General features: G+C 41.2%; 1 protein-coding gene across 5 annotated transcripts in view; it reads left to right on the forward strand.

Moving 5' to 3' along the window:
• The window catches only part of DENND4C (DENN domain containing 4C), a 113432-nt gene that overhangs the window by 38947 nt on the left and 62234 nt on the right, over window positions 1–12251 (forward strand). For all 5 annotated transcript variants that reach the window (XM_067553135.1, XM_067553136.1, XM_067553137.1 and 2 more), the window contains exons 2-4: window positions 717–1038; window positions 9771–10023; window positions 11267–11336. In XM_067553135.1, the coding sequence (XP_067409236.1) occupies window positions 734–1038; window positions 9771–10023; window positions 11267–11336 (628 nt within the window). In that variant the 5' untranslated portion in view covers window positions 717–733. The remainder of the gene's footprint in view (window positions 1–716; window positions 1039–9770; window positions 10024–11266; window positions 11337–12251) is intronic.

The raw sequence follows: 12251 nt of genomic DNA on the forward strand, positions 1-12251 counted from the left end.
AATATGACGACGGAGACACAGTTGTGTAAAATCACTTCCAGATGTTCAGATTGCTAGGCAAATGCGTGAAGGTTGTAGTGTTTTTTCTCAGCTCTGAAATAAAATGAAGTGTACAAAATATACTGTAATGGGCACATAACTTGTATTGCTTTCTTTGTTGTGCATAGCAGTGTGACACTGAAGCCAAATGTGTAAAAGGGAACAATACAGCTTTTTAATGTATTGCCATGGATTAGCCTTAAGGACAATAATTAGTAATGAAGCTTTAACTGAAGGAGGTGCATTATAGGTACCTGGATGAATTGATGGCTAGGAGAGGATTTTAAGGGCGGGCAAAGTTGTCAAAAGCCAACTGAGCCTTCTTTGTTTGTGTCCTTCCAGCTCCTAACCAGAGGAATTCTTAAAGTTCCTACCATCAAGTTTCTTGGTTCATTTGCCCAGTGAATCTTTATACCCAAACTCATATTTAGATGACATAACTAGAAACTCCAATATGTACAGTATTATATTTCATTGAGCAGTATGAACCTTTGGGAGGTTTGATCCTTGGGATTGCCCTACTTCTTACATGTAATTTGTGGGATTATATACTAAAATGCTTGATTTACTAAAATTGTAAAACACTTCTGTTTCTATAATCTTAGCTCTTGTGAAGAAGATGATATAGAAACTTCACCGGAAAGTTGTCATACTGATCGCTTTTTTTCCTCTTTCAGGGAGTACAGACACAACCATGATAGAAGATAAAGGTCCAAGAGTGGCCGACTACTTTGTAGTGGCAGGACTCACTGATACTTTGACCCCACTGGACCAAGAAGTAAACCGCTTTGAAACAAAGTCAGCTGGTCCAAAGGCTCCAATTACAGACCTAGCTGTCATCATCAAGTCAGCTGGTGAAACTGTGCCTGAGGGTTACACCTGTGTTGAAGCCACCCCTTCGGCCCTTCAAGCAAACTTGAACTATGGGAGTCTTAAAAGTCCAGAGCTTTTTCTTTGCTACAAGAGGGGCTGGGACAAACCACCACTTACTGACATTGGGTGAGATTCCTTTGTTTGTTGTCTGTTGATTATGCGTGATATTTTCATGTAGAAAGAGAATAAGAATTTGATTGTTACTGAAGCAAGGATTTGTGAAAATAAGCTCCTTAGGCTTAAAATGAGAACCAATATATTGCTGAGGTAACTTGAAAATATTCATTATGGAAAAGATTATGGGTACTACACAAGGTGTCCACAAACATAAGAGGTCAAATCCTGAACCATGGCACACTTGGTACAAGTCAGAGGTGGGGGTGTGTATAGGGCACAAAAGGCAACCTAATGCTACCTTCGAGAGTCCACTGTCCTGGTCTTCATTGGTGCCAGTGGGGACCCCAGTTCAATTTAGAACAGGCTGCACCCTCTCAGTTCCTTCTTCCTGCCTGTGACGGTTACTGGAACTCCTCTCTTGTTGTTGTTGCAAGTAATTCATAGTTGCTATTACAATAGTTGTAAATAACTATATACAAGAAGAAAACTATTAGTTAGGAACTAGGTATTAGTAGTCCCATTAGGGACGTTTGCCTTCGAACAGGGTATGCCCCGTTCTCCAGGCTTCAAGCTGTGTCCTACCTGCCATAAGCCCTTCCCGCTCAATGATCCCTGTGATAGTTGTTTAAAGTGCTTAGGGGGAGACACACAGAAGGGATAAGTGCAAAATCTGTAGGGGCTTCAGGACACGAACCAAGGATGGGACATTCGTCTGAAAGCCCTGCTGATGAAGTCGATGCTGAGACTGGCCTCAGAACCCTAAATCTTTAGTATAGCAACAGATACAGCTACCACTTGAATATTATGACTAACTATGTTAGCTGCTAGCAGGAGAAAACTACTATCCCAGAGAGGAGCATTGGGTGCTAACTCCATGTGCTGGGTCAGGTGGACTTATGGAGGGAGCCCTGCTCTCTCTCCTATCCCACATATTACCCCTGAGGAGTGTCTGGGGCTGTGCACCAAATCTGGCAGCAACAGGGCTAGTGCTCTTGCCTTCCCTAAACTGCTGCAGTTGCTCTTGCAGCTTCCAGGCATGCCCAGAATAGTGTGTGTGTTCCTATGGTAGCAGCAGCATGAGTTGGATCTTTGAATTTTCAATTATAATTTTGTCATGCATTCAATTTTCGTGAGGGACACAAGCAAGAGAAGGGAAATGGTAGTCTTCAAAAGTTTACCTCAGTGAAACTGGAACAGAATTTCAAAGGACAAAGAAAAGGCCTTTAGCCTGAGGGCGTTCTGCCTGCTGAAATATCAGACTAGCTGCAAGCCATGGAGGTGAGAGAATTGCTTAAAGAAAAGGTAATGAGTCCTTTATAACAGAAGGTATTAGGTCACTTAAACACAGTAGTCACCACCAACTCCCCATATAATGATGACTGGTATACAGAAGGCAGATTGGAAACTTCTGTTCTCCCTGTCTCACAACACAAGAACAAAGCAACATTCAATTAAACTGAAATATGGAAAATTCAGATTAATAAAAGGAAATATTTTTTCCCACAATGTAATTATACTGCAGAACTCCTTATCACTGGATGTTGAGAACAATAATTTAGCAAGGTTTAAAAAGAGATTGGCCATTTATTTGAGTTTAAAAATACCTAGCTTATTTGTACCTAACGTTAATATGTTCTGGAAGGGATATAAAGCCTTAGGCTTCAGGACTTAAACCAATTTCTACTAGGAATTGGAATGGTTTATTCTAAAATTTTACTTATTGGTGTCTAAAAACACTTTGATATCAGTCACTTAATTTTTTCTACATTCTTCATTGGAAACTTATATCATACTATCGTAGCCAAACAATACAGTACAAAAGTAACCTTTATTCATTTCTTCTTCGAGTGGTGTCCCTGTGGGCACTCCACTTTAGGTGTTGGGCACATCCTTGCGTCCTGGATTACGGATTTCTGTCAGCAGTACCTGTCCGAATTGTGCATGTGCAGCACCTGTCTTGCGGTGCCATTGGTGCCTCGAGCCGCATGCACAGCCCAACCCCCTCAGTTCCTTCTCAACCATCCGTGGTCTGAAACCGAGCCCTCAGCAGTTATCTCATTAGCTTGTCTTAGTGAATAGAAAGCATTAGTTTTAGTCAGTAATTAGTTGCTTTTCCTTTGCCCGTCACAAAAGAGGCGCTCACTGGCCAGATCAATGGTGACTAGACTCAGCACCTTCGAGGCACCAGGCTCTTCAGGTACCGTTAGATCAACAGCACCAAAGGACACCCAACAATCCAGTGTGGAATCACGGTCCTTGACAAAAACCACCTCCTCCACTATGGCACTGACAAGACAAGCCGTGGCACTGACCTTGAAGGCGGCACCAACTATCACACAAGCACAGATGTAACAAGATACTTGTGACGCCCAACAAAGTCAAAACCTCTCTACTATGGTGGACGCAACCCACCAACATGACTGGTATCCTTTTTTCACAGGAACCACCGTCACTTATGATCACTACAGATGCATCCCTAATAGGATGGGGAGCACATCTACTGAGCCGTGCCATACAGGGCAGATGGTCAATGACTGAAACACACCTAAATCTAAATTTGCTAGATCACCATGCGGTACGCAACGCATGTTCCCACTTCCTTTTGCTCATAAAGAACAAAACAATAAAAATCATGACCAACAATATCGCATGCATGTTCTTACCCACTCCCTGTGCACTGAGGTGACGAGACACAGTGATGTTGTGAAGGATGCACCAACTCCAGAATCAGCCATATGCTTTACCAGGATGCCAGAACACAACTGCAGATACTGTCAGCAGACAAAAGCATGAGTGGGAACTGAACGATGCGGTTCTGCAAAACATTTTTTGACAATAGGGTCACCCAACCATCGGTCATTTTGCGACACCACAGAATTGCAAATGTTCCCACTTCTGCTCCAGAGCAGGTCTGGGATCCCAATCAATGGGAGACGCGTTCCTCCTCAACTGGAACACATCTCTCCTGTACATGTTTCCCCTCATACCGATGATACTCAGTCATCCACATGATACGCACAGACAAGGCGAGAGTAATAATGATATCGTCCACATGGTCGAGATAAGTTTTGTACTCTTACCTGTTCCAGATGTCAATATGTGCACTGATCACTTTCCCATTGTGCAAAGATCTCCTATACCAGGATAATGGGCTGACTCTACACCCACATCTACAAAAGCTTCACCTGACAGTGTGGCTCCTGCATGGTTTCAAAAAGAACTAGATGGCTCTGAACAAGTAGACACGTTACTGAATAGTAGAAAACCAAACAACTTGAAAAACTTATCTTCAGAAATGGTGTAGATTCGCTGCATGGTGTAAAGAAAAACACATCTCTGCCACATCCACACTGATCCCAACTATCCTGGAATACATCCTCGAACTCAAAAAATTTGGCCTGTCACTGAGCTCCATCAAGGTCCACCTGGCGGCCATCACTGGTTTCCACAAAAAAATCGATAACAGGACATTGTTTGCACACCCAGAAGTCAAGTGCTTCACCACCAGTATTGAAAATGTGTACCTGGACATACGCACACTCACATACCATGGGACTTAAACCTAGTCTTGCGCACTATTACTGAACCTTCATTCGAGCCACTGGCAATGTGTTTTCTTATACACATGTCATGAAGGTGTCATTTTTAGTGGCCATTACAGCTGCCTGATGCGTGGGGGAGATTGGGGCACTCGTGGCCTACCCACCCACAGTTTTCCCACAAAGACAGTCACTCTAAGACCCCCATCTGAAATGTCTACCAAAAGTTAATTTGACTTTTCACATAAAATAACTGATCCACATTCTGCCCAAAACCACGCAGTCATGCACAAACTGCACTATTGCACACGTTAGAGGTCAGACGTGCAATAGCATTTTACCTGGACAGGACAAAACATTTCAGAAAGACTTCGAAACTTTCTGTCCGAAGCAGAAGGATCTAAAGGGGTAGCCATCTCTACTCAGACACTAACTGGATAGCGGGTTGCATTCATTCATGCTACAATTTAAAAAATGTGTAAGCTCCTCAAGGGGTCAGAACACACTCCGCCAGAGCAATGTCCACATCCACTGCATTCCTTAATGTTCCTAGAGCAGCTACCTGGGCTGTCGACCAGGCTTCCAGATCAGATGCTTCCATAGGTCTGACAGTACTGTCATCCATTAATCATAACCCCGAAGTCTCTTCTGTCCAGTGAGGGATACTGCTCAAGAGTCACCTACAGTGGAGCACCCACAGGGAAACCACTCGAAAAAGAAGAGAAAGTTGCTCACCGTATGCAGTAACTGAGGTTCTTCGGGATGTGTCCCCCTCTGGGTGCTCCACTACCTGCCCACTTCCCCTCTGCTTCAGAGTTTAATACCACCACTCTATGGTAGAGAAGGAACAGAGGGGGGGTCAGACCCAGACAGGCACCGCTGACGGAAATCTCCGATCCAGGATGCATCAAACACCTAGAGTGGAGCACCCACAAGGGGACATATCTCGAAGAACCTCAGCTTCTGCACAAGGTGAGTAATCTTCTCTTTTAATGTCTCCATTTACTGTAGAGTGTCAAAAACTGCAAGAAATAACATGTGACATGCATGCTACTTGGAATATTTACAGCAAAAGTAAACATTCTACAATGTGGACAAAAAGTGTCGTCTTGGCAAAGTAGCATTGATTTCTCATGGTTTTAAATTAAAAAATCTATTTGATGCCACATTAGCAAACCAGGACAAGCTTTTCCCTGTGGTCATTGGTGCATATGCACATTTTTTTCTTGCTGTGCCTGCTATTTTGTAACACAAAATTTGTGCACAGTGTCTGAAATGTGAAGCCCCCTTCACCTTGTAGGAAGTGAGGGCTGTGTGTGTGTGTGTTCTTTCTTCCCCTACAGCCACCTGGTTGCTATCAGGGTAAGTGGCGAGGGTGTCTGCTACTCCACTTCTCCTTTGACTTTCTGAGCTGTGAACCCCCATGAAAACTCCACTGCCTGCTGATGCTGCTCAGAACCTTCCTAAATTGAAACAGAATGAAACTGACCCATTTATTTTCACTTTCACTATTGTCTACAGTATTCTGAGTGGCAGCAGTGAAATCTGACAAGATTGCTGTGCTGCAGTTTAGGAAAGCTCTGATCAGCTCTGCAAGCTTCAGAAGATGGCACTAGTCGCACTGGGTTCATGTGTGGAACATTTACATTTTCTGTTCAAGTAAGGGGTAGAAACTTTTTTAATGGAATCTTAGACTCTGTAGAACAGAGGTTCTCAACCGGGGTACTATCACTCACTGATAGTGAAGAGTTGAAAACAATACTGAATCGACAAATAAGGAAAGGTAAACTGTTCTGTGTACTCTGATGCAGTAGCCCAGAAAACATGTACTCGAGTGCTTTTTTTCACAAATAATCAGATAATCCTCCAGAAGTATTGTTGACTTTCATCTGCTCATAATTTTGGAGCCCTTGTGACCTGTGTCTTGGACCCATCTCATACTGTCTACCTTTTTCACCGAGTGGCTGCAGAAATATTGACTGACTAAAAATCTGTCTTCACCAAATTTTATTTCAAAGCAGATGAGAGTTAAACCAACTCTCAATGAAGGGAATACAACCTGCCCTTCTAAAAAGAAAAACTGTTCAGTTGGGAGCTATTCTTAATGCTTGTAGTATGTAATGCCTTACAGTCCACTTCACAAAATCCTATTTTTCACTTTTATGAGGAAAAATGAATAATTACATGAGGCAACTAATGACTTTTGATATCTAATAATGCTAGTATAAGTAGAAACATAATGGCATTCTGAAATTTTCTGACCCCACCATGTTTTTGCACTAGCTTTGGTTTCTTCTGCTATTTAATATTTGTAAACTCTCTTTTTAATAGAGATAGGAAGGGTTGCTGTGCTGCAGAGATTTGCTTAATAGAAAGGCCATTAGTGTGAGAGGTCCAGCTTGAAGCAGGAGGAGGAATCAAATTAGAGTAAGCCCTGGGTCTACTGTACTAGAATACAGTAGAACACAATGCAGTCGTCCATGTATTTGAAATGGTTGGTAGTATTTTTAAATCAATTATTTTTACAGATTTCCTTGGTTTGTGGGAAAGCAGCACTTTTTCCTCTTAAGGGCTGTTGACTGCATTGTGACATATGTCTTACATCAATTTGATTTAAATTTGATGATGACAGAACAAATGTCAGTGACATGAACTGAATCCGGCAAACAGAGATATTTTAAGTAATTTGAGAAGGAGACACCTGTCCTGAAGATATGATGGCTACATTCCAAGTAACAGTCCTGCTCTAAACCCTATTGAAGTCAGTGGAAAGCCTCCCATTGATTTAGGTGGTGGATTAGGTCCAAAGTGTAAGAAATACTTCACTGAAATAGGGAACAGTTCCTGTCCTTCAAAAGGTTTATCTTCTAAATGTTGTACAAGAGTAAATGATATGCTCGGATTAAGACCACACCTCTGCTGATAAATCTGAAAAGGGTTGTTGGGTAGAAGCTGAGCTCAATAGGAACAAACTTATCTCTCACTGGTGAGAGAGGGCTTTGCTCATGTACATAGGATTACCTCAACCTGGAATACTTTGGTTATGTTAAAACAACGAGAGTTCTGTGGCACTTTAAAGACTAACAAATTTAATTTTTGTAATTTTTGAATGTGTTAAGTTTGCAGATCATTTCTAACTCAGCAGTCCAACCCAGGAACCTATCCCTGCAACAAACCCCGTTGTCAGGTCTGCTCACACATCAACTCTAGTGACAACATCACTGGTCCTAACCACATCAATCACACCATAAGGGGCTCATTCACCTGTACATCCACTAATGTTATATATGCCATCATGTGCCAGCAATGCCCCTCTGCAATGTACATTGGCCAAACTGGACTATCACTACGCAAAAGGATAAATGGACACAAATCAGACATAAAAAATAACAACATCCATAAACCAGTCGGAGAACACTTCAATCTCCTGGGGCACACTGTCACTGAACTGAAAGTCTCCATACTTCTCCAAAAAAACTCCAAAAACAGACTTCAAAGAGAAACTGCTGATTTAGAAATGATCTGCAAACTTGACACATTCAAACTGGGTTTAAACAGAGATTTGGAATGGCTCTCTCATTACAAGAGGTAATTGCTTTGCTCACCCATTCTCACCTCCTACTCAATGACTGTCATTAGCCCTCAAGTACCCGGCTTTCATCCACCTCCCCCATTGTTCTCTATGCACTTATATATCTCTTTCCTATTTACTGTATCATTCTATCTCTGCAACTGATGAAGTGAGCTGAGTCCCACGAAAGCTTATGCCTACAAAAATTAAATTTGTTAGTCTTTAAAGAACTCTCGTTGTTTTTGCTGTATACAGACTCACATGGCTACCCCTCTGGAACTGTGGTTATGTTGTGTGTCCCAAAGATCAAATTTTGATTCTATGGTCTGAAATGTTAAATACCTTTCTCCAAATACTCTGCTTCTGGAGATCATTACTGTGCATGAAACCAGGAACTGGTTTTGTTTTGTCCCATTGCTAGTCTAGTGTCAGTTTACTTGATCTTTTTGCTTTAATGTAAAACTTTCTGTACTACATTTTTTTTAGTATGCAGGCAGAAGTGCATGGAATGCTCATAAGACCTATTAGTGCTTTGTCACAGAAGTGATTGGCACAAGACATTTGTGGACAGTTATAAATGCATGTACTCTACCCACTTATCAAAAAAAGAACACACATGAATAGAAGCTAGCTTCTAGTGTTCTTGGAAATAAGAAAAAAAGAATCCTTCGCATAACTAAGTGTGTTTAATCCAGAGATACAAGAGACATGTTAAGATGTTAGAATATTGTTGAAAATTGTGTGAAAATGGTAAGTATTATATGAATGGTGTGGAGGTCTGATTGGATAGAACAATTGGCTTCTTTTAGGTGGGGGAAGATAAAGCTTTGTTGCATGTTATATTATTATTTTAGAAATATGTTTTGGTAGAGTTTGAATTCTGCCTTTCTTGCCACTGTTCATATCCAAGCAATTTTTTCTCCATACTGAGTATACTTAACTGCTAACTTCCAGGAGTAGAATATGTTATCACAGCATACTAACCAGAAAATGTAATAATTTTAATTGATTTAGTGTGTGAGATTAAGAACCCCTACAAAAAATCCCAGACAAATCATGAATCCAAACTTCGACTGGTCCACTTTTCTAAAAGCTGAGCAAGCTAGCAAATTTCTGTTTTTCCTAATATTCCCTTAAAAATACTTGAAATGAGTTTGGAATGAATTTGGTGATATTTTAGTGCTTCTGAAAAGGAATAATTTGTAGCACAAGACATGTCTAGGTATAGTGTGAGGAACCATGTGGAAAGTTTTCCTTTGACAGCTGATGTTGTAATGCTTCCACTTTTCCTTTAGTTAATTACTTAGGACCAAACTTTTAGACTTGGTGTCTGAAAGCTAGACATCTCCATCCATAATTAGGCACCTCACAGAAATGCTGAAGGCTTCCAAGTCCCCTTTTTAAACATTTCTTTGCATAGGCCAATTGCCTGGTGTGTGTTTTCACATCCCTTATGGTTCTTGCTCTTGTGACTATGGTTAAGATCACTGTGAAATGTATGCTTCTCACTAGTATGCTTTGGTGTGCAAAGCTAATTGCAGTGCTAGGACAGCATGCAAGTGTCTGCACAAATAACATGATATATCTGTGTGTAATGTTTGTATCTTTCTATTTGTTTCCCTGATCTGCAGAGTTCTGTATGAAGGGAAGGAACGTGTAATTTTAGGCTGTGAGGTGATCCAAGCTACTCCCTACGGTCGCTGTGCCAATGTTAACAACAGTTCAGCTACTTCCCAACGAATCTTTATTACCTATCGAAGGGCTTCTCCAGTACGGCCTCAGAATTCCTTGGCTGTAACAGATATCTGTGTTATTGTTACCAGCAAAGGAGAAACGCCTCCCCATACATTCTGCAAAGTTGATAAGAACTTAAATTGTGGCATGGTGAGAATAAATGTCATTATTTAAAACCTTAGGCCTTTCTAAAACAAAAAGGGACAAAACAGGAAGAGGCGTTTGGATTCTTGTTAATGGTGTTGTTAATGTGTATATTCCAATGTTAATATATTTTCATTCTCAGTATGACTTATGACATGTTAGTTTTTTAGTTCCTGTTGTTTCAGCTTTTCCTTGGGAGCTTCTCCCAGGTTTATTTCCATGAACTAACCAATCACTTTCTCTCTATGTATGTTGACACACCATTCCCCTTTAAAAGGAAAGGGTTTAAAAAAAAAAACAAACCAAAAAAACCAAACCTCTTCAGTGGAACTTTTAAGGGCCAATACAAAAACCATTGTATATACATTTCTTTACCTTTGTTACTGATAGCACTTTTTTAAATTTAAAAGTGAGAGAATCGAATTCACTGCTTATATTCTTTGCTTGGACTTTCCGTTTCTTTCAACTTGGGCAATACATCAATGAAGTCAGTTTTATTTTTATTTCTAATCTGCTTTGCCTTCAGTTTCTGAGCTGTGGTCTACACTTAAAAAGTTAGATCGACCTAGCTACATTGCTCTTAACTACAATTCTCAGAGGTTTTTCACATTAAGCTGCCCAAACCCTGGGTATAGACCTGGCTAAATTGACACACGAATTCTTCCGTTGACCTAGCTACTGCCACTCAGGGAGGTAAATTACCTACATTGATAGAGAAAGGTAGATGTAGGAAGTGTCTCTGCTAAAGCAGCATGCTGCTGCTGTAGTGCCTATTGTTTAGACGTGCCCTTAGTGCAGCACTGTTTTGGTTTTCAAACACTGCAGGGAAATGTGTTTTAAAAATGCTTGTGTTCATTGTCAGACCACAAGCCCCCAAAAAACAAAACAAAAGCACTGTGGAAACATTTCCATTGTTCTCAAATTCTGCAAAAGCTTGCGATGTCCCTCTAAGGGCCTGACTTGAATGACAAAAGGAAGGAAAAGCAGAAATGAAAGTTTTAATTCACCTGTACTTGTTCCGTTGTTTTTTGGCCACAGAACTGTCTCTCATCTTTGACCTCTAATAATGGGTACAATATTAACTCTGAATTTCCTGATGTGGTGTTACATGTTGGGCTGATGAACACCAACAATGTTTCCTCTGATATAAATGTTTCTGCTTTGTAAATAGGTTCAAACACTTAACCTGTTCTGCTCTATTCAGATGCTGTGTCTGTGGGTTTTGATGAGATTTATTTGTGTCTTACAGTGGGGGTCCAGTGTGTACCTTTGTTATAAGAAGTCTATGCCAGCTTCGAACTCAATAGCATATAAAGCTGGTAAGTTTTGCAAAGAAGAACATCTAAATATATTAGCAGAAGTACATAAATGTCCTACCTAACTTTGTTTTAAATTATTCTTTTAACTTATTAACTTTGCTCTCTGCACAGAGATCCAGTACATGACAACCATTGACAAATGTCAACCAAAATGAACCTCTATAATCCTATCCTGAGCTTATCCCAACTTCCCCAGACAAAAGCTTTGCACCTTGCTCTAAAGGTAGATCAACTTGGCCTTTGTTGAAAAAGCTAAGATTAGAGTTCAGGGGCCACCACTGAGAATGCTCTCATTTTAGTTCCCTAAAGGTCAAATCTAGTGACTGCTATCAGGAGCATCTGAGATGTAATGTGTAGACAGAGGAGAATTAAATGATGGACTGCCGTAAACAGCAAACACAACCTTCATAACTGCTGAGACTTATGCAACTCCATGTGGGATGTTTCTCACCATTGAGAACAAATCTTTCACGTCCTGCCCCCACACACAGACCTGCATGCTGAGAGCAGATGGGAGTGAGGGAGGAGCCTAGCCCTGTGTACTCTTCAGTAGCAGGTGTGGGGCTTGTGGGAGCCAGGATGATGGAGATTGAGAATGTCAGGGAGAGGTAGTGTTTTGGGAAGCTGAAGGGGGGGTGGGGTCCTAGGGTAGTTGGAGTGGAGTGTAGCTTGGAGGTTGATTATTGAGGAGGGGTTAAAAATCATGGTAAAAGCCTAAAGTAGTCACCTCCCAGCTTGCTTGGATCCATCAGGAGGAGCAGTGAGAGCAGAAGGAAAACTAGGCTGGCTGCTTGTTGATCATCCTTCACTGTAGTCAGGTGAAGAAACTGCAAGGGAGTCCCAGCAGAACTTCTGGATAAATGATATTTTAGCAGGGCTGTGGAGAGGCATTGAAACGCTGCCATGTGCCTGGAT

This window comes from Emydura macquarii, unplaced genomic scaffold, assembly GCF_026122565.2.
Source record: "Emydura macquarii macquarii isolate MOO-44397 ecotype Brisbane River unplaced genomic scaffold, CSIRO-AGI_Emac_v2 contig_1451, whole genome shotgun sequence".
NCBI lineage: Eukaryota > Metazoa > Chordata > Testudines > Chelidae > Emydura > Emydura macquarii.